The following is a 22,063-nucleotide window of genomic DNA, read 5'->3' as shown; positions in this document are numbered from 1 at the left end:
ATTCCGACCACCCCACGCGACAATCCCGCTGCGAACGCCGTTCCTCCTTCCCCTCCACCCAGGGCGCCGACCTCAATTCCCTCACTACATCATCGCGCAACATCGACCGCCACGATGAACACAATATCCAAACCCCCAACAATAAAACGCATCTCAGGCCCCAAGCGCTTCCTCGGCGTCCTGGTCGGCATAACCGGCGGCCTCTCCGCCAACGTCCTCCTCGCCTACAGCGTCTCTTCCTTCTACACCCGCAACACAAAATTCGTGCCTTACGACGCCTCCTCCCCCGACCTCACCACAGCCGTCTTCCGCGCGCACAACCCGAATAGCAACCCGCCCGGCTGCATCGACCATGCGATAAAGCAGATTCCGTATGGGAAGCTGCCGGAGAAGTATTGGGTCAAGGGCGATGGAGGCAGGATATCGGTTGACCAACCGGCTTTGACGACGGATTTCTGCCGGGGCATTTGGAGTGGGGTTGCGTTTAGGGTGCAGAGGAGGTTGTTGGAGAAGTGGTATCGGAATGTGGAGGGCAGGGATACGCATCTTTGGGATGTGAAGGAGTTGGCCAAGAGCGATTACAAGGTTGGGACGAAGATTGTGGATCACTTTGAGGTTGTGGAGCATAAGGATGATAAGGTAAGAAACTTCAGGCGATCGCATTGGGGTTTGTTGGCTGACTTGATTTGTGCACAGGTTATCGTGAGATGCGGCGACTCACCACACGTTTCCGAGCCCCGGCCCTCAGATGGACTCTTCTCTATGGAGGTTTCGAAAGACGATGCTGCGCAGATGGCTACTTTCCACCTGAAGTCGGTCTTTGTGGATACGACGCCAGAGGGCAGGGACGCTGGGCCGCAACCAGGGCATATTCAGTGGCTGCATAGGCTGTACACTAAGCTCTGGATGGAGAGTGCGACGCGCAAGTTGATCAAGGAGGCATAGACATGATACCATTGCAATGCAAACTATTCTGGTTACGAAGTACCCTCAAAAAGTAGAGGACATCAGCACTTACCTCTCACATCGATGCGCGAGTCTAGGCTTTGCCCGCACAATATGGATAAGGATTGGAGACGCTGTTTATGATGAATGACCCAACACGCGAAACGATCGGCGTGCGGAGCTCACCCCGCCCGTTCGGTCGCAATCCCAGACAGCAGCGCAAAAGCAAGTCTACCCGTGGCTCGAGCTCGAATGCGGGGATCAGTCATCGTGACATACGTCAGCGGATCGGCGTGCGTCCAATAGCCGGTACTCATGCGTTCCAATCATGATGGTCCGGAGAAGGTGCTTCACAGCACCATACCATACTTGAGATTCTTAACTTCGCACGCCGTTTCCATCTATCGCTGTTCCACTTCTCCTAACCACAACCACCGACTTCCATATCCTTACGCTATTATTATCAACCCAACCCTAACACTACCTCGAAGTCCTCACTCCCCCTCACCATGGGCGTCATGACCTGCACCTCCTCAACAATATTCAACTACCCCCCCGAAATAATCTACGACTTCGTCTCCAACCCCTCAAACTGGGGCCGCACCTACGCCGGCAGCTCCGGGCTGCCCCCAGGCCAAAACCTGTCTCTCCCCCTCAAGGTCGGCGACGTTTGGACCGAAAAGGTCGCTCTGCCAAATAACACGTACCACCCACAATGGGTTTTGGAAATTGCAGACCGCGGTCGTAAATTCGCGTTCCGCCAGGTCAACAACATCGCTGCGGGGGAGGATGGAAGCGGTGGTGTAAAGGGTTATTGTTGGATCACGTATACGTTTGTGGAAGCTGGGTGTGGGTTAACGTTGTTTACACGCAATCTGACGTGTGAGCTTGAGAAGGGGATGGATGTGCCGGAGGATCTTTGGGTCGCGATGAGCAGGCCGAGTGGGATTGACAGGTATCATGAGAAGATAAAGGAGTTGCTTGATGAGGAGATGGGTCAACATAAGATTTTGTCGGTTTGAAGTGGTGATGATGTTGAAGGGGATGATTTTTGGGAATAGAGGGGTTGAGGGAGGGTGTAGGGTGTTGGTACTGGGATTGTTGGGTATATGTGAGGTGTGACTGGATGCCATGGAGATGAATGAAGCTGTGATATGAAAGATGTATACGACCTTGCATGCATTTCAAACATCAAGACGGCTGTTCAGGATTCACAGACCCGCCAAGCTGCACGACGTTCTAGTACGCCCTCGAAGATGCGACCATAGACAACGAATGCCTGGCTGTCGCGCCAGGTAGCCATATAACGCAACCTCTTACGCAAAGATGTCGCGTTGGCAAGAACGGCTTACCCGAGCTCGCTGATCTGGCAAAGCCAGTGTGAGCTAGCGTTGAAGGACTGTCGGCCAACGCCATGGCTCCAGAGAAGGATGAGGAAGGAAATCTGGTGTACAAGCAACTCGAGGTAAAAGCGGGGACACTGATCCTGATGCACGGTAACCTCATGCACACCAGCGAAGCCAATGAGAGCGGGAAGGGCCGTGTCGCATTCAACTTTGGCGTGGTTGAGGGGACGCACGAGTGGTTAGCAGTCAATTATTTGCAGCCTTACGAGTTTGAGACAGAGTTTGAGCAGCTTCATGCCTGTTAATGCGTGTATGTTTGATGTGCGAAGGGGTAGTGTAGAAGAGGAAGGCAGGAGTCGATGGCTCGGGCTCGGCGTTGGTGGGTTCTTAGGCGATGACGCAATCGTGCATGACGTAGCGTACTCACGAGACATCGAGCACAGATTCGTCCAACACGCTGCATGTTATGAGGGAGTGATTGGTGGAAGTGATAGAAGAAGATCTCTTGCTTACTCTTCTTTGCTGCATCTAGATTGGCTATGCCTGATCACTAGTTGCGCCTGCCGTGTTCTGAACAGCAGGCGCGCAGACCCCACCACGTCTCACAGATACACCCACATCGCAACCACGAGATGAACCCGACGCTACCTCACGCGCCCTCGTGGTCAGAGCAGACTGACGATAGCACCTGCAGCTGGAGTCGGGGCAATCATCAGGGATTGATCACCCTGTCGAGCATGCGCGAGGCTGCACGCAATGGCTGCGTTCGATGCAAGCTACTTCTTCGAGGAATCGAGAAGTACACCTTCCCTCCTTTCCGCCCTTATTGGACTACCGAGGCCACTCTGAGTGAGTATGAATCCGACCCTGGTCTCGAACTCACAATCTCGGTCTTCAAAGATAACAAAACGCCTTTGCGGGTGACGGTGCAATATAGCGGCATGTTCAATGAATTAAGGAGCTTGCCTATAAAGCTAAGTTTTTACACCCATCCTGGTCAGTTTGTCATGATGTAACATGCGACGCTTTCATATGTACTGATCATACCCAGACAAGCCACCTTACTTCTCCGACGTCCAGACAGCAGGCCATATTCCGGCTGACCCTGCATCCCAAGCTTGCATTAGCACAGTCAAGGAATGGATCAGACGATGCGACGATCTGCACCCACAATGTCTTCCGAAACGAGACGCATCAACGACACCAACGAGGCTCATCTCGGTCGGTTTGTCTTCGGACGATATAAAGCTGTGCCGCTCGAGTGAAGTACCGGCCGATGTTCGCTACGTTGCCTTAAGTCATGCGTGGGGCGTGATAGAAGAACGTAGGAAACCCATGCCGTTGCTCTTGACTGAAAATGTCTCTGCTCGCAGGCTTGGCATACCATTGAACGAGCTCACCCAAACATTCCAAGATGCCATCACTATAACCAGAGATATCGGCATTCCTTATATCTGGATCGACTCATTATGCATTGTACAAGATGATCGTGAGGACTGGGCAAAAGAGGCTGCCCGCATGGCATCGGTGTACAAATCTGCATACCTCGTCATCGCTGCAACAAGTTCGAAGAACGGCGACTATGGCTGTCTTCATCCCAGAAGTCCGAGCTACGACTTAGCGGGCCCGAGTGACCGTAGCTTTCATGTACAACGAATGATAAATCACCACACAATCGTTGCGTGGAAAGCTGGAGATGATTCAAGGCCTCTTCTGGACCGAGCTTGGTGCTTCCAAGAGCGGCTGCTTGCTTGTCGGGTACTCCACTATACTGAAGAGGAGATGATGTGGGAGTGTCAAGATGAGCTTTGGTGCGAATGCCAAACCATCAAATTAAGTAATCCATCCACCGTGGAGCTGGAGACGTTCCAGCTTGCTCATGCAATAGCCGCGGCGTCGATGAACCCTAGAATACGCGCAGAGTCATGGGACAAGGTCGTGAGCAGGTATTCTCAGCGGGCACTAACGTTCGGAACAGACCGACTTCCGGGCATCTCTGGGATTGCTAGAGAACTTGCGCTACCAGCAATGGGCAGATATCTAGCAGGTTTATGGGAATACCAACTTCCGCAAGCGCTTTTGTGGCAGTCTACAGGCAAAGTCATCGACCGACCTTCACAGTATCTGGCGCCCACATGGTCTTGGGCGTCAATTGTCACAGGTGTGCTTTTATTCGGATGGCAAGTAGAGGCGAAGTCAACGACCTCAGTCTGTCGAGCAGTTGACATAACTTGCACGCCGAACACTTCCGATTTATATGGGCACGTTCGAGACGGGCAATTGAAAATCTCCGGGCCGACGATGGCAGCGACCCTGAAGCGCACGGATCGAGAATACAAATCCAGCCGCTACGATGTCATTCTGGAAATCCCAAATACCGAGGGTCCTGAAGGACCAAATGTTGTCCATATGACGAGTGACATTGAGCTGTTGGAAGACACCGTGCAAGCGGTAATCTTGCTCATACAGGTCCGAAGCTGTTCAAGCTATTCTACGATGGGTATATTGGCTGACGGACTTGCATTGATACATTCAAAGACGCATACTGAGTGCTGGGAAAGAATTGGTTATGTCTATGGATATGGACTGGACCTGTCTCAGATGAAGGAGAAGGAATTTATGATCGTCTAGCTCCGCCTCGGAGATAACATAACCCCGCATGACATCACCTCGGCACCCCCAAAGGGAACATCACGACCTCCTCTCCTTCCATCTCTCGTAAACAATCATCTTCAAGCACTCAAAATGTCCGTATTCCGCCCCTCAGCACACGCCCTAATAACAGGCGGCGCATCCGGCGTCGGCTACGCCGTCGCGCAACTCTGCCTCAAGCACTCAATGCGCGTCTCCATCGTCGACTCCAGCCAATCCTCCCTCGACCACGCACGCAAAAGCCTCTTCTTATCTTCCTCCTCCCCCTCCTCTATCTCCAACTCCGTAACCTTCATCCAAGCCGACGTCTCCTCCCGCTCAGACTGGGCCTCAATCCGCCAACAAGCCGGTCTCGACGTCGACTTCCTCATGCTAAACGCCGGCATCGGCGGAAAAGGTACCTGGGGCGATGAAGACTACTTTGATAAGATCCTTGCTACGAATCTGGGGGGTGTGGTGAATGGGTTGAATGCGTATGTGCCGAGTTTTAAGGAGAGGGCGGGGAAGGAGGGGATGACGGCGATTGTAATCACAGGGAGTAAACAGGGGATTACGAATCCGCCTGGTAATCCGGCGTATAATGCTAGTAAGGCAGCTGTGAAGACGCTGGCTGAGCATTTGAGTTATGATCTGAAGGATAGCGGTGTTGGGGTGCATTTGTTGGTTCCGGGGTGGACTTTTACTGGGCTTGTAAGTTCTCCTTCCATCTTCGTGTTCGCATGACTGACAGTATTAAGTCTGGAAACGAGCCAGGCTCAACCAAAGCCAAACCGGAAGGTGCATGGTCAGCCGACCAAGTCGCTGATTACATGTATGCCAAGATGCAGGACAAGAAATTCTACATCATCTGTCCTGATGACCAGGTCACGGAGGAGACGGACAAGAAGCGTATGCTGTGGAGTGTAGGTGACATTGTGAACGAGAGGCCACCGCTGACCCGATGGAGGGAGGAGTACAAGGAGGAAGCCGAGAAGTGGATGGCGGAGCAGAAAGTGTAGATCGGGTGACGAAATGTGTACGTTTGTATTAAGATTACTCACAGTAAGGAAAAATTGGGTATCTACAGTATTTTTACGTCTTCTTCCAACTCTCTCAATCTTTTCCTACCTCTCCACCCAACCGCAAACCACGCAAACCATCACACCTTCCCACCATCACCAGCAGCGCCCATACCCAACCCATCATTCGCAGTCTCAAATCTCTCAACACCCGGCCTCTCCACCATCCCCGCATCTCCTTCCTTCTCCTCCACCACACCATCACTAAACAACCCCGCCCCAGCCCCAGCAGTAAAGAAGCGCTCAACACCCGGTCTCTCCTCCTTCAAAACCTGCTCATTCACGCTCTCACCCACAGGCACAATACTGTCCAGTTGCCTCCATTCCGCATCCCCCGGTACCATACTACCCAACTGCTTCCCCTCCTCATCCCCCTCCCCAGCCGGCGGCGTAGTAACATACAAACTCGCAAGCGTAAGCGTACTAGCATTGACATCCTTCCCATCGGGGCCATCCACCTTGAGACTAAACGGATACGCGATACCGCCAGCCGTGGGTCGGGTAGTCAAAGTATCTGTTTCGGGGATGATGGTGCTGGAGTTGTCGGGGTTGTCCGAGACGATTATGTTGGGTGGGACACCGGGGGAGCTGAGTTCGCTAGTGGGGGAGGGGAGGGGCGAGGCAGAGCGTTCTGGGGCGAGGGTTGTTGCGTCTGCGAGGCCGGGGGACGGAAGGACGATTTTGGAGAGGTCGTCCATTGGGAGCCCGGTTTGGCCTTTGTCGGTTACGGCGGAGTGGCGGGAGTGGGAGCGCGAGCGTTTTATGCCGGGGGTGGTGAGGTTGTTGGCTCGGCTGCGGGTTGGCGCGCTTTCTGTTGCGCCGTCGGTGGGGGTGTTGGCTGGGTCTTGGGCGGAGGTAGAGGCCTCGGTGTCGGGGTTCTGGTCTGCCTTTTCTTCGCGGACGATCTGAGACGTGTTAGTAACGTTGTCGTGGCTGACGTTGAGAGTGAGTGTACTTACAGTGGCTGAGTCATGCTTACTGCCCCATCCAGCCCACATCGACATGCCCCAACTCCTCTTCTTCGCCTTCTCGGCCTTCATGCCCTTGATCCTTCTACCAGCCAAGGCAGTCGGTGGGGGTGTCTCGCCCTCGAAGCCTTCGAAGCCTTTTTGCATGTCCTTAATACGCTGCTTCTGGATCTTGATCTTCTGCTTGGAGAATTTGTTGTTCCACTGAGATTGCGCCTTCATCCATTTGCTGACGGGTCCTGTCTTTGGCACGCCCACATCAACGCTAGGGACGTTCAGTGCGACAAGCTCCTCCTTCGGAGCGAGTGCATAGATGCGCCCGTGTCGATCGATGCGCTGACGGATCATATGGCGCTCGAATGGCGGAATCGCGTCACCAGCTCGACCAACGCGTGCATCTTGAGCGGCTTTCTTCTCGGCTTTCGTGGGTTTGGGATGTTTGTCTGCGGACTTGGGGTCGTCCGACGAAGAACCAGAGCCAGCCTTGTCAGATTCAGACGAAGTGCCTGAATCACTGCTCATGAAGGAGATGTCGTCATCGTCGAGGATGTCGATGGACTTCTTCTGAGCGCGTGCAAGCGCCCAAGCACCGAACTGGGCTATACTACGGTACATGTGCTTTGCCGGGCGGGTGAAGCTGAGCGTAGGTGCGACGTGACATAGGTCATCCCAGACTTGGAGCTGAACGTTCGTGGGCCTGTAGCTGGCGGCCTGAGCTTGTATGGACTCAGCAGTCTGGTTATTGGAAGGTGGTGGGATGTAGGCCAATGGTTGCGCGGCTTTGTGCGCGAGGTAAATCTGCTCGTCTCTGAGTAGCTCACCACCTCCCGTTTGGATGAGTAGAGGGGGCAGTCCTCCGAGTGTTGGTTGTAGTACTGGCGATACCAGAGGATGTGTCAAGAGATGATTCGGGGCGTACATCTGGATCTGGTCCTTGATCTCGACGCGTTCATCTTCTAGCTGAACTGATAGCTGGCTCTTAGGTCCAATGCTGTATTTGCCATTGGACGAGATCCAAGTACCCATGCCTTGTCCTGTAGCTGATGGATCCGCGACCTCTTCTAGAGGTGGTCGATCTCCAGATTGGACGGAGTAGCCTCGTACGCGCTCAGCTTCCGCCTCCTTCTTTGCTGCCTTGTCCTCCGTCTTGTCTGAACTGTTCTTCTTCTTGGTCGAGCCCTGGAGCGATGTTTCGATGTCCAGCATATCGTCTGCGTTGGGAGGTGCTGTATGTGGTCAGTGGTAGCTCGTCGACACGGACACGACCAACTTACGCCAGCTCATGCTCGGCTTGTGGATGAAGCCGTGCGAGGGGATGTAGTCCATCTTGCCATCGCCACCCAGACTAGGGAAGCTGTGTGTCAAATCCACCCATGGACTGATCAAGATGGCTCCTGCGGGCAATGGTATGCCTTGGTCGCGCATTGTCACGAGCATGCTGAGCACCATGCCGCCGCCTGCCGAGTCGCCAGCGAGTATAATCGTCGTAGGATCGTGCTTCTGTTCGAGGAGGTAGAGGTAGGCGGCCAGACCTAGAGTTGTTAGCATTGCTTCTTCGACATCGAGCAAACCACTTACAGTCATGTAGACCACATGGGAAGGGGAACTGAGGCGCAAGTCTGTATTTGGGCGCCAGCACCCTAGCCTTGAGCTTGCGCGCATGCCGCTGCATCTGATAGCGATGCTCGTCGACGCTGCCAAAGAAGTAGGCGCCGCCATGAACATAGAGCATTATGCGGTCGCCTTTGGTGATTGCCAGCTGCTTCCTCGCGTCGTAGTCCTTGCGCATCTCGATCCACTCGGCCTTGAGTGTGGTGCCTTCGCGTCTCCACTGCCACCAATTCGTTCCTCCGACTGCCTTGATGCCTTCTGGTCCCAATTGTGCATTGAGCAGTTCAGCTGAGCGCTGCAATAGAGTCGCGGAAACCTCGACTACATTCACGTGCACCCAGCGCGGCACTGGAACCCATTGCGACGTGAAGGCCTGCAATTCGTCGACCGTGTGGAAGGAGGCGTAGTGGAGAAAGCGGCGGATGAGCTCGAGGCCTTCGTGGTACGATATGTGCGCCGTAGGCTTTTGCGCAAGCGGTCGGCGATTGAGGTAATGCGAGAGATATGTCTGGATAACCGTGGGCGTCACAGCCGCGCCCACAGAGATGGTGTTGACAGGCATCGCGACTCGGGCTTCAGGGGTGCGGAGCTATCCGAGGTGGCGTAAGACGCGCCCAGCTACTGTCGCGTAGAAATCTGGATGGTATGCTGAGAATCTTCCACTGCCGGGAACAACGGAAACGCGTTCTAACAAAGGAAAATGTACGAGTTGTGAGAGACACAGGGATAGCTTCGTGAGCCTTAGGGGTTGGGAGTGGAGATGGTCCCCCGGATTTTCGGTGCACCTCCCAACCCCTGCACGACCCGCCTGCACGACGTCATCGAGGCCCTTTTCTACATCCATGGATTATCCGAGCGTGTGAACCACGAGATGGCAGTTGATCGTTACCATGCCCGGCGCTCAGCATCAGCTCGACAGCGTCGTCATCAGCATTCCATCAGCTATCATAATCCAATCCGGCAGTCGATCGTCTAGAAGACAGGTGACCATAACGCGATACGAAGCTCTGCTCTGAAGAGCAGGACTTCTTTCAGTCGAACATAATTCGGTTGAGACTATCGTACGCACTTTAGTTGTATTTCGAGGTAGCGCTGTTTCAAGATCGCAGTCAAGTTACGGCTGCCAAGATGATACATGGAGGCACTTCGTACAGCACGATGAAGCCCTGGGATAGGAGCGGCATAGAATGCACGCATTATCTTTGGGGTAGTGCAACAGCAAAAGCATTGTTGTTGTCGAATAGTGAAGATGACAGGACATCTTTCACGTGTTACCGAAGTTAGCCCGTTGGCACGTGTCGTCCGGATCAGTGCTAGCGCGCCAAACGCTTAGTCATCCACATTTCGTTCCAGCGTTGGAGCTCCAGGGCTTCCACCATCCTCGCGCACCCATTTCACCCATTTCGCCGACCAACGGCTGTCATCAAGAAAATGGAATTGATCGCACCAGTTACGATACCGAAATTTGTTAGCGTAATAGTAGAGCCGATAATTGCTCTCGGCGCCTACAGTACAGCGCAGCATGCGGGTTCACCTGAGCGGGGCTCTGCCACGTCCACAACCAGGGTTTGCAGCGCGTCTATTTAACCTGCATCGACCTGACTCAGGCACATACCTGAACTGTCGGCAGGACGGGAGTCACCGTGGCCTCCCGCTGTCAAGATCTTTGTCTCAGATTGCTGGCTTTCCGCCGGGCCGACGCGAGGACGCCTGAAGTCAGAAGGCAGACCTCTGGGCCTGAGTGCAATTCGCTGGATCGGAACATGGCCTTCCAAAGACGTCTCTCATCACCTCTGCTCGAAAATCATATGCGCGTGAGTGCACGAGGAACCATGCAGCTAGAGGCCCGAATTGTGCGCTGCACGCGCATGCAGGAGACGTACTCCGTGTCCTATCTGGTCTCTCGGTGCACGAGGGTCCTTCCTATTGGGCCCTGACATACGATTCGGGATGTTCCAGCGTGCAGCCGAGCATCGTCAAAGGCGTTGGGTAGCACCAGTGAAATGCTCCAGATAGCTGACACATCAAGCACTACTCCAAGAACATCGTCCTGCATAACGCTGCCGTGTAAGCAACATGAGCCCGACCAAGCGGAAGTATAATGAGTAGTTTGAACGCAGGACGGGAAGCTTCACTCCACATCATCTTTCTCTTGACAATTGCTTCAAGTACATACAACGATTAGACAATATGATTGCCGAACACAAATCCACCCTGCTTGAGCTGGCCAAGGAAGTCCAGCAGTTGACCACACAGATCGTCGCCGATTTGACCGAGAAGAAGGTGCCAGAGCCTTCATTCGCCATCGATTCAGACACCATTCCCGAAACTCCGGAGCAGATCAAGTTGCGCGATAGTCTCAACGATGCCGCTCGTGACCTACTCCGTCTTGTCAACGGCCCCAGGAACGATGCACGAACATTCGTGTGCTATCTATATGATTTGGCGGCCTGGCAAGTAGCATGCGAATTCAACTTCTTTGAGGCTATTCCAGAGAATGGAACAGCTACCACGAAGGAGATTGCCGAGAAGGCCGGCATGGACGAAGACCGCGTCGGTCGCTTCCTCCGTATGCTGTCTTCCGATCGCGTCTTCGAAGAGGTTGAGCCGGACGTGTTCAAGCACACATCAAGAAGCGTGCTCTACTTAAAGGACAAGCAGTGGCGCGATGTCATGGCCTACCAGTGGGTCTTTCGCCTGTCATTCACGATTGAAGTCAATGCTAACTCGTTTGAAGATTGGATGAGTTCTTTAGGGCAGCTTCAGAGACCTCGGAGAGCATCAAGGAATCACCCACAGTGACCGATGGCAAGAGAAATGCATTTGTGACGCGACATGGCACCGTTCTTTTCGACTACTACAAGCAAGATCCAAAGCGAGCAGCTCGCTTTGCCAGTGCAATGGCCGGGGTCTCGAGGCGTAAGTCATTGATATCCTCGTACAAACTCATAACTAAACGACGCAGTTGAGAGACATTTTGACAACCTCAAAGAGAGCTTCCCATGGGACAAGATTAGTGGCCGAAAGGTCATTGATGTTGGGGGTGGAAGCGGCCACATGAGCGTCAATCTTGCTCGGGTATGCGGATACGGTGCCGAAGACACTATGCGCGCTTTACTGACTATGCAAAGACCTTTCCCAATCTGGAGCTCATTGTTCAGGACTCATTGACCATGCTTTCATCTGCATCACAAAACGACTTCTCGGATCTCAATGGCCGAGTCACGTTCATGCCACACGACTTCTTCACCAAGCAGCCTGTATCGGGTGCAGCGGCGTATCTCCTGCGGTACATCACTCACAACTGGAGCGACGAAGACTGCATTCGCATCTTCAGAGCACTAGTCCCTGCTTTGGAGAAGAGCCCTGCCGGGACGCCGATTTTGATCAACGATGTGGTCATGCCGGCCCTTGGTGAAGCCTCTCGGTACACGGACAACCGCATGCGTCAGGTCGATCTCATGATGATGTTGATGCTCGGAGCCAAACAACGGTCGGAGGAACAATTCCGTCGTCTCCTTTCAGATGCCGACCCACGCCTCAAGGTGAGTTTATCAGTGAAAAGCATACAAGTGGCGCGGTACTGACTTGTCTCGCAGATCAAGGCCATTCACGGCAAAGGCAACATGAGTTTGATTGAGGCGTATCTCGATGCTGAGGGAGCGCAAGAATCGGCTGATGTCAAGAGCTCGGTTGCTGAGGATGTCGCAGAACAGCTGCAGGGAGAACCCACTCAGGAAAGTACCAAGCGCACTGCGTCTCGCATGTAAGGAGAGTCTCAACGATGTTATTTCCGATGTAGCATTCATTTACACTGGCCAATCATCGTGAAGTTGGGAGAAGACGAGTCAGACCATGTACTTGCAGATACCTCATTTGGATGAACAACACGTATCTTACGGCTACCCTTCCCTTCAAGGATTCGACTGCAGGTTGTGAAGTCTGTGACTGCTCGTATCGGGGCGTGCCTGCTGTGGCGCTTGCTGCCAAGCGGTTTAGCCTGAAAATGCCCCTCGTCACCATCTGCGCGCGCCGAACCTCAATCCTTCCATCCTCATCCACCCCACGCGTTCAGGCCGACATGGCACCGCAGCCATGTCACCCGACGCGCGCAAAATTTGTTACACGAACAGGAACGAAGCGCGCTACAAGCAGCGGTAACCTTGCTATTCGATGACGGGCATGCACGCGCTCCACTTCGGCTCGTCTATAACGGGGCAGCTCCACACCACTTCGGCTCATTCTGTACTCCCTTGCAGTTACACACAGCTGCAGGATCGCATTCATGGGTGAAATCCTTCGCGTCTTCCTAAACGCCATGCATTCTGCACTTGTGCAGGCCACACCGCTGCTTCCTGCTCCTTCGGGGCGGCACGCTTGAGGCGTTCGGGTGGCTTCCCATTGCCTGGCGAAGTCCCGTGATAGGCTGTTGCCGATGTCACTGATTTCGACGTCAAGAACGAAGCTGCTACTCCACCACTGATCTATCGCAGGCCGAAGCTCTCCCGCCACTACCTCTGGTAGCGACCAACAACTAACAGCCACGTAACAGGATAGATCGCGATAGTCTGATCGTTCACCTTACTCAAGCGAACAAGGTCCCAAACAAGTGGCTACGCATGCATGACCTTAGTATGATGTCTGTTCTGGGAATCGAGCGGCAATAGCCTCCACAGCCTTTCCCGATTTGACCAGGATTTGTCAATAACAGGATGGAATTCCGAAAGAGCAGCAACCATTGGGCAGAGAGAACTTGGAATGCAGATATGGACGTTTCTTTGTGTTGTCGACGGATGCGTCTGCGCAATGCTCGCCATGGGGTTCACGACAACCGAGTGCGCGAAGGATGCGCTACTGATATGCCCCGGCCTCATGTACTGTACGGGGGCGTTCTCGCCTCTGTGCTTGATTACTAGGCAGTTGGTTTACGCACATGTGGTGCGTGGCAGAGGATGCGATTAACACTGTGCAGCTAAGCGTGTCAGGGAGGGCCGCTTTCCGCGACGTACGCAGAACCCCAGTGATCAGTGTGGCTCCTCAGCGCCGAACCTCGTCTGGGGGCATCTCGTGTCGATTAACAAGGGCTCTCCTGATCCTACCTTTAGAAAGCTCTTCGATACCATCTTATCAATGGCCACACTGACCAGCTGCGTTTGCTTCAACATCTTTCCGTACTAAGTCATCAATAAGTTCAACACTATTCATGACCTCTGACGACAATGGCGTATGAAGATACCAAGCCAATGCCCATTGCCATTGTAGGCTTTGGCTGCCGCTTTCCAGGCGACGTTACAAACGGTGAGAAGCTATGGCAGATGCTGGTCGAGAAGAAGTCGGCTGGCACCGAAGTACCTCCAGACCGCTTCAACGTTGATGCATTCTACAACCCCGATGGGGATCGTTTCGGGACGGTAAGCTTACGCCATCTACCGTACAGACCGCTCCGCTGACACAAATCCAAGTGCAACAACCGCGGCGGGCATTATCTCGCTGAGGATGTCTCGCTTTTCGATGCGCCGTTCTTCTCAATATCGCCAGCCGAGGCCATGGCCATGGACCCCATGCAGCGGTTATTGCTCGAGGTGACATACGAAGCATTAGAGAACTCAGGAACGCCACTAGCCCGAGTCTCTGGATCCCAAACTTCATGTTATGTCGGTTGCTTCACAAAAGACTACGAGGAGATGCAACGGCGAGACATGGAGCTAGCACCCAAGTATCAGTCAACTGGGGCTTCGCAAACGATGCTTTCGAACCGCCTGAGCTACTTCTTTAACCTGAAGGGGCCGAGTGTGAGTATAGACACAGCCTGCAGCAGTGGACTCGTAGCTGTGCATCTAGCGTGCCAAAGCCTGCGCACTGGTGAAAGCTCCATGGCGATCGCAGGAGGAAGTAACCTCATATTGAGTCCTGACATTCAAATCGAGATGAGCGACATGCACTTCCTGAGCCCGGACTCGATATCGCACGCCTTCGATGATCGAGCCAATGGCTATGCGCGAGGAGAAGGTGTTGGCGCAATCATACTGAAGCCACTAGATCTGGCCATACGCGACAACGACCCCATTCGAGCCATCATTCGCGGCACGGCTGCCAGTTCGGACGGACGAACGCCTGGCATTACGATGCCTTCGAAAGACGCGCAGGTCGACCTTATACGCTCCGCATATCGTGCGGCAGGGATCGACGTAAGCGAGACAGGATATTTCGAGGCGCACGGCACGGGAACGGCTGCAGGTGATCCTATAGAAAGTGGAGCAATTGGCGAGGTGTTTGCCACGAGCCGTCCCCACCGCATCTCTGCGACAACCGAGGAAGTCGTTTCTCTCTCCATTGGCTCGGTCAAGACAAACATGGGCCATTTGGAGGGAGCTAGCGGCATTGCTGGACTTATCAAGGCCATGCTAAGCGTCGAGAAGGGTGTGATTGCACCAAATCTCTGGTTTCAACGGGGCAACCCAGCGATCGACTTCGAAGGATGGCGGGTCGAAGTGCCCACAGAGCCTAAAGAGTGGCCCCTTGACGGTCTGCGGCGCGCAAGCGTGAACTCCTTCGGTTACGGTGGAACCAATGCGCACGTCATTCTTGACGATGCACATCACTTTCTTCAACGGTATCATCGCTCGGCTCGTCATAGAAGGAACGATTCGGGTTTCGTCAGTCCTATGAGTGATGAATCTTTTAGCAGCACACCAAGATCGCGTCTCTTCCTCCAGTCTGCCAACGATGAGCGAGGTCTTGTTCAGATGGGCCAGGACTTGTCGAAACATCTTCAACGCCAGGATGTCTTCAACGAGGAGCAGCTACTTGATAATCTGGCGTACACGTTGTGCGAACGTCGATCACAACTTTCCTATTGCGCCGCGATTGTTGCGACAGACAAGTCCGATCTGCAAACCAGATTGCAGCAAGTAAGACCAAGCTCCGCTAGTGGCGCAGTACCACCGCGGATAGGCTTCATATTCACTGGACAAGGTGCTCAGTGGTGGGGTATGGGTAGAGAGCTACTCCACTACCCAGTCTTCCGGAAGAGCCTGCAACGATGCGAGTCTGTCGTGAATGGGTTAGGTGCAGAGTGGTCACTGATGGAAGAGTTATCGAAAGACAAATCCACCTCCCGGGTCAACGAAGCAACGTTTAGCCAGCCACTTTGCACTGCTCTGCAAATAGCGTTGGTGGGTTTGCTTGCATCGTGGAACATTTGTCCGCAGCGTGTAGTTGGCCACTCCAGTGGTGAGATTGCTGCTGCATATGCCACCGGTGCTCTGAGCCTTGAGTCGGCGATGACTGTCGCATACTTCCGAGGCTTGTTGTCGCCGAGAGTCAAGAGTATGGGTCTTGAGGGACGAATGATGGCGGTTGGCCTATCCGAAGATGATGCGAAGACTGAGATTGCAGAGTTGGCTGATGGCCTCGGTAAAGCTGTAGTAGCTTGTGTGAACAGTCCGCGCGGGGTCAGCATCTCTGGCGATGTTGCTGCCATTGAGAACTTACAGAAGGCTCTGGATGCCAAAGGCGTCTTTGCGCGACTGCTTCAAGTCGATACTGCGTATCATTCTCATCATATGCAGGCGATCGCGGAGGAGTATCTTGCCCGCCTCCAAGAGACAAAGGTTGCGACAATCAAGACCAATGGGCGGATAACGATGTACTCTTCCGTGACGGAAGACGTGATCAATCCAGACCAGCTCGGTGCCGACTACTGGGTGTCGAACCTCGTCGGTAGCGTCCGCTTCTCCGGAGCGTTGGCCAAGTTGTGTACCTCGGACTCACAGGATGGCAAGAACGCTGTGGACATTTTGCTGGAGGTTGGACCACATGCCTTGCTTAAACTTCCAGTCAAGGAAATTCTCGACGCTGCATTCCATCAGAAACCGCAGATACAATATCTTTCCACTCTTATCCGCAACAAACCTGCAGACGTTACCGCACTCGAAGCGGCCGGCCAACTATTCGCCCACCGCTATCCGATCGATCTGCACGCCATCAATTTCCCGAACGAGCCCAAGCAGCCACTATCCGTGCTCACCGATCTGCCCCAATATCCCTGGAACCACACCCGCCGCTACTGGTGGGAGTCGCGCCTTAGCCGAGACTACCGTTTCCGACAGTTTGGTAGGACCGATATCTTGGGCGCGCCGGTCAACGACTGGAACCCAATGGAGCCCAGGTTCCGCAACTTCATGCGCCTGCGCGAGCAGCCGTGGCTGCGGGATCATGTCGTTCAGGGTGATGTGCTGTTCCCGGCGTGCGGGTATCTGTGCATGGCTATTGAGGCTTGTCGGCAGATGTGTAAGATCTCACCGTCTACCTTCCTTCCGCAGGGCGTTAGTAGTGCGGCGGAATATCGACTTCGCGAGGTCAATATTTCGAGAGCGCTCGTTGTACCGGAGGCTGATGAGGGGGTTGAGACTTGTTTGTCGATGAAATGCAACACCAGCCCAGATGGGTCATCTTCGGAGATCTGGCACGACTTTCGCATCTTCTCCTACACTGCAGATGGAGGTTGGGTTGAGAACTGCCGTGGCTTAGTCTCGGTATCAGGTCAAACTACCTCGGACGAACAGCTCGCTCAGGACTGCGTCAATGAGTGGAACGCCTCATGCTCAGCTGACGCAGACGATATGGACGTTCAATTATTTTACCGCAGTGTCGACGCCGTTGGCCTTACGTACGGACCGATGTTTCAGGGTCTCAAGGAGATTAGCGTCGACCGTCGGTTGCCTGGCAAAGCTGCCGGAGTGGTTGAGGTCACTGACACCAAGTCTGTCAATCCGAAAGGTTATGAGTATGACCGACTGCTACATCCTGCTACTTTGGACACTTTCTTGCAGCTAGGTCTGGCTGCGCTGGGTGGTCCCGAACTCAAGCAACTGAAAGGCGCCATGATACCTACGTACATCGAAGAGATTTCCATTTCCACCGATATAGCAGCTCAAATTGGTGAGCGTCTCAACGTCGTAGCGAATGCTCAACGTTTCGGCGCACGACAAGCTACTGGCGACATATTCGCGTTGGACCCGATGACTTTGAAGCCTGTCGTTCTCATGGACGGCTTCAAGTTCGTCGCCATCAATACGAACACCACATCTAGCGAGCAAGCGTCCCCTCCAAAACACTGTTACAAGGCGGTTTGGGAGCCAGATGTTGAACTTATCGACCGTGAGCATCTCAACCGTGAACTGCAAGCAGCACCGAAACCAGATGAACGGCCGAAGACTGTCAGAGAGCTGGAGCTGCTTTCTTACTACTTCATCGACAAGGCATTGCAAGAAGTCAGAGCCAACGAGGAGTCCACAATGTTGCCACATCATCAGACGTTCTATCGCAACCTATGCGAGTTACGCGATGCGGTGCTAGCGAAGACGCATCCCCAACAGACAGATGAATGGCAGCAGCTACACAGTTCGGAAGTTGCATCAAGGCTTGAGGCCATGGTAGAACACTACCGCAATCATGAGACGGCGTACGATGGCAAGCTTCTTGTTCGCGTTGGTGAGGCCCTGCCAGCCGTCTTCCGACAGGAAATTGAGCCACTCGCTTTGATGACGCACGAGAACCTACTCGAGGACTACTACACCACTGCCGTTGGCATGCCAAACACATATGCTCAGATCTCACGCTATACTACTATGCTTTCGCACAAGTACCCCAATCTGGACTACCTCGAGATCGGCGCTGGCACTGGTGGCGCGACAGTCCCGACGCTCAAAGGCTTGAGCGGCTGTCAAGACCTCCACACATACCCTCGCTTGAAGTCGTACACCTACACGGACATCTCATCCTACTTCTTCCAGCGCGCCGCGGAAAAGTTTGAAGACTTTGCACAATTCATGAAATTCAAGAAGCTGGATGTTGAGCACGATCCAGAGACGCAGGACTTCAAGCCAGCCTCTTACGACGTCATCGTTGCGGCGAACGTGCTCCACGCCACATCAGACATGCACCGTACCATGACGCATGCGCGGAAGCTTCTCCGACCAGGAGGAAGACTCATACTTCTTGAGATGACGAATCGTCTCCTTGCTGCTTCAGTCATCTTCGGCACCTTACCTGGATGGTGGAATGCGTCTGAAGAGTGGAGAACTGGCGGGCCTCTACTCACTGAAAGCCAATGGGAGAGCTTGCTGCGCTCAACGGGGTTCAGTACTCTTCAAGCAAGTAGTCCAGACGTTTTGGACCCGCTCGAGGAGGGTACAAGGCTGATGATTGCGACTGCGGTTGAAGCAAAGCCGACCCTATCGAACGGTGTGATTACTCCGCCAGAAAGACCTCGCTTCGTCATCCTGTGCGCCGACTCACGCATCCGGATGAGCAGGCTGGACATGCCGTTAGCTCTCAAGAGCAAACTGGAGAAAGCCGGCTTCCAAGCACAGCTCGCGACAGTCTCCAAGCTTGGCCAGCAAGATCTCGCTCATACCATCTGCGTCAGCTTTGTCGAGCTTGAAGAGCCTTTGCTCGCTGATCCCACTTCAGAAGACATGAAAGCCCTCCAATACATCGCCGATGCATCGGCAGGTTTGATCTGGGTTACACGCGGTGCGGCGTCTTCGGATGTTGAACGTCCTGAACTTGCTGTATTCCAAGGTCTTGCGCGTGCGTTGCGAGCTGAGAATGAGAGCTTCAAGTGCGTCACAGTCGATTTAGATGCCAGGACGAACCTGCCTGCTCTCAAGGTCGCCGAGTCGCTTCTCAGCATCCATGAGAAGCAACTCAGTACTGAAAAGAGCGCTACTCTGGTCGACAGCGAATTCGTCGAGCAGGGTGGCATTCTTCGCATCAAACGTGCGATTGAGGATGAGAAGTCGAATGAGTTCCTGGTTGGTCGGACTAATGCGACGGCTTTACAGCCGCAGATGGAGAATGTACTTCAGAATGGTCGTCCACTTAAACTCCACAACGTCAGCAAAGGCGCATCAGACGTGGCCGTCTTCGAAGAGAATGTGCGCTTTGCGCAACCTATTGAAGCTGACGAAGTCGAAATCGAGGTTCGCGCTACGAGCCTCAGCTCCAGCGACATCGAGATGCTGGATGGAGATGACTACGATGGCAAGCTTGGACAAGAGTGTGCGGGTGTCATCACAAAACTTGGCCATGGAGTGTTGGACCTTTCGGTTGGCGATCGAGTGGTAGCATGGTATCCAGGCACGCTCGCCACCCATGTGCGCGTGCCAGCAGCCTTTGCGCACACAATTCCCGATGGCTTGGTTTTTGAAGTCGCAGCTACATTGCCGCAGGCGCATGCGACTGCTCACTATGCGCTCAACCACGTCGCGCATCTACGATCCGGAGAGACTGTTCTCGTTCATGAGGCCGCAGACGCCGTTGGTCGAGCTAGTATCGAGACGGCCTCAAAGGCAGGCGCAAAGATCTTTGCTACAGTGCGATCCGACGAAGAGAAGAGCTACCTTGCCAAGGCCTATGGCCTCGAGAAAGTCCGTATCTTTTCCAGCCTCGATCTCAATTTTGTCACTGCGCTTCGGCGCGCGACCAAAGGCCGCGGTGTTGATGTCATCCTGAACACCCTGACTGGCGAGACATTACAAGCGACCTTCAGTTGCATCGCGCCTTTTGGCAGATTCGTAAATCTCAATGCACCAGGGACTGGCCGACTGGAGATGGCGCCATTCGGTCGCAACGCATCCTTCTCATCAGTCGATATGGCGTTGCTGTATACGCAAAAGCCCAAGCTTGCGAGTCGAGCATTCCATGAGGCTATGAGCGCTGCCACCGAGATGAAGATGCTCGACCGTAGCGCTGCGGATGTGTTGCCTTGGTCCAAACTGAACGAGGCTGTCAAGACGTTGCAAGATGCGAGTCACGATGAGCAGGTGGTAATGGTACCGCAGGCTGACGATCAAGTTCTTGTAAGTCACCATCCGTGTATCGATGTCGAAGATTCGACTAACAAGTTTCAGGTTGCCCAGAGACCGCCACCCGCTATCTCTTTCGACCCATCAGCTTCCTACCTCCTCGCTGGCGGTCTCGGCGGTCTCGGACGAAGCATCTCGCAATGGCTCGTCACCCACGGCGCAAAAAACCTCATATTCATTTCCCGCTTCGGCGCAGTATCAGAAGAAGCTCAAGCATTCCTCGAATCCCTTCACGCCTCGGGCGTCTGCACTGCCATTTTGAAGTGTGACGTATCCGACGCACTCGAGCTTTCCAACCTTCTTTCCGAAAACCTGCGCTCCTTCCCACCGATCAAGGGTGTAATACAAGGCGCAATGACCCTCAACGACTCCCTCTTCAGCACAATGACCTCGCACCAATGGACTTCAACTATCCTCCCCAAGGTCCACGGCTCCAAAAACCTCCACGAGACCACCTTATCCCAACCACTCGATTTCTTCGTTCTCCTCTCTTCCCTCCACTCCTTTATCGGCAACCCCGGTCAATCCAACTACGCCGCAGGCTGTGCCTACCAAGTCGCACTAGCCAAATACCGCAACGCGCTCGGTCTGCCAGCTACAGCTATCGACCTCGGTATCGTCGGCGACGTAGGCTATGTCGTTGAGAAGAAGGTTCAAGGTCGCAAAGTACAGGTCCAGGAGTTCAAGCACATTCATGAGAGAGAGATGTTGGCGCTCATCGAGCTGGGTATTCGCGAACCGATGATGGGGCACGTCGTCACGGGTCTTGATTCCGACCTCGATATCAGTAGCTTGGACGACGGGGAAGCGCCGTTCTTTGCAAGAGATCCCGTGTTGAGTCATTTACCGTACCTGCGCCCGCATCTCAAGATCGACGCGCCTGCTCAGGCGTCAGATGATGGTACGACGACTACATCGCTATCGCTCTCCGCGCAGCTCTCTTCCAGTCCGTCTGCGGAGGCAGCGAAGGAGTTCATCCTCGCAGCGCTGCTCAAGAAGCTGTCGCGCAGTCTTATGATGGATGTATCGGAACTCGATGCGAGTCGTTCGATGAGCAGCTACGGGACGGACTCACTGGTTGCTGTTGAAATCAAGAATTGGATTCAGAGGGAGACGAAGGCTACGGTTAGTGTGTTTGAGATTTTGCAGAGTGCGAGTATTGGGGGGTTGTTGGATGGTGTTGTGGGGAAGTTGGGGCTGGGTGGGGTGTAGGTTGTGGGGTTGGGGTGCGCTTGGTGAGGTGCTGACGGAATGGCGGAGTTGGATTGGTGTATGGAATCTTTGCTTTCCTATGTATTTCTGTTTCTATGCTTTGCTATACTTCTTCCCATGGTCAGTGCAAGTAGCAATACATTTGTGCCGAATTGGATGACATGTAACGTCGTGGTGGTTCTCTCCGCTATACACATCTTAACGCGTCGTGGAGTGCAACGGCTCCGAGGAACGCCTATAGCTGTGTCGCGTCATCGAAATCAGAGTGCGTCTCTCCGTGTCCAATTAATTCACAGTCGCCCTTGACGAAGTAGAAGCCACGCGACACTAGATGCACCAGAAAAAGGAGATGTCTCGAGGAAACGGATATGACGGGATGGGATGGGAGGCGAGCTGCC

General features: G+C 53.9%; 6 protein-coding genes across 6 annotated transcripts; 5 read left to right on the top strand and 1 right to left on the bottom strand.

Annotated features, from left to right (window-relative positions):
• Window positions 1–114: 114 nt before the first annotated feature.
• J4E93_009969 (uncharacterized protein) lies at window positions 115–945 on the top strand (the record flags this gene model as incomplete). The annotated part of the gene is made up of 2 exons (XM_049347857.1): window positions 115–639; window positions 697–945. The coding sequence occupies 2 exons, from the start codon at window positions 115–117 to the stop codon at window positions 943–945; spliced, it is 774 nt and encodes a 257-aa protein (XP_049195086.1).
• A 509-nt stretch (window positions 946–1,454) lies between these two features.
• On the top strand, window positions 1,455–2,596 carry J4E93_009968 (uncharacterized protein; the record flags this gene model as incomplete). Its single annotated transcript, XM_049347856.1, has 2 exons — window positions 1,455–1,777; window positions 2,335–2,596. 2 exons carry the CDS (start codon window positions 1,455–1,457, stop codon window positions 2,594–2,596), a joined length of 585 nt encoding a protein of 194 aa, XP_049195085.1.
• A 2,440-nt stretch (window positions 2,597–5,036) lies between these two features.
• Window positions 5,037–5,941, top strand: J4E93_009967 (putative secondary metabolism biosynthetic enzyme; the record flags this gene model as incomplete). Its single annotated transcript, XM_049347855.1, has 2 exons — window positions 5,037–5,633; window positions 5,681–5,941. 2 exons carry the CDS (start codon window positions 5,037–5,039, stop codon window positions 5,939–5,941), a joined length of 858 nt encoding a protein of 285 aa, XP_049195084.1.
• Window positions 5,942–6,081: 140 nt separating this feature from the next.
• Window positions 6,082–9,142, bottom strand: J4E93_009966 (uncharacterized protein; the record flags this gene model as incomplete). The annotated part of the gene is made up of 3 exons (XM_049347854.1): window positions 6,082–8,195; window positions 8,244–8,501; window positions 8,548–9,142. 3 exons carry the CDS (start codon window positions 9,140–9,142, stop codon window positions 6,082–6,084), a joined length of 2,967 nt encoding a protein of 988 aa, XP_049195083.1.
• Window positions 9,143–10,770: 1,628 nt separating this feature from the next.
• Window positions 10,771–12,350, top strand: J4E93_009965 (uncharacterized protein; the record flags this gene model as incomplete). The annotated part of the gene is made up of 5 exons (XM_049347853.1): window positions 10,771–11,264; window positions 11,318–11,499; window positions 11,546–11,658; window positions 11,712–12,125; window positions 12,180–12,350. The coding sequence occupies 5 exons, from the start codon at window positions 10,771–10,773 to the stop codon at window positions 12,348–12,350; spliced, it is 1,374 nt and encodes a 457-aa protein (XP_049195082.1).
• Window positions 12,351–13,823: 1,473 nt separating this feature from the next.
• On the top strand, window positions 13,824–21,665 carry J4E93_009964 (Type I Iterative PKS; the record flags this gene model as incomplete). Its single annotated transcript, XM_049347852.1, has 2 exons — window positions 13,824–13,991; window positions 14,043–21,665. The coding sequence occupies 2 exons, from the start codon at window positions 13,824–13,826 to the stop codon at window positions 21,663–21,665; spliced, it is 7,791 nt and encodes a 2,596-aa protein (XP_049195081.1).
• Between the last annotated feature and the right edge of the window lie 398 nt (window positions 21,666–22,063).

Source organism: Alternaria ventricosa, assembly GCF_023758065.1.
Source record: "Alternaria ventricosa strain BMP 2768 chromosome Unknown scaffold_25, whole genome shotgun sequence".
Taxonomy (NCBI): domain Eukaryota; kingdom Fungi; phylum Ascomycota; class Dothideomycetes; order Pleosporales; family Pleosporaceae; genus Alternaria; species Alternaria ventricosa.
Note: the sequence above shows the minus strand (reverse complement) of the source record. Positions and strands in the feature narration are given on the sequence as shown.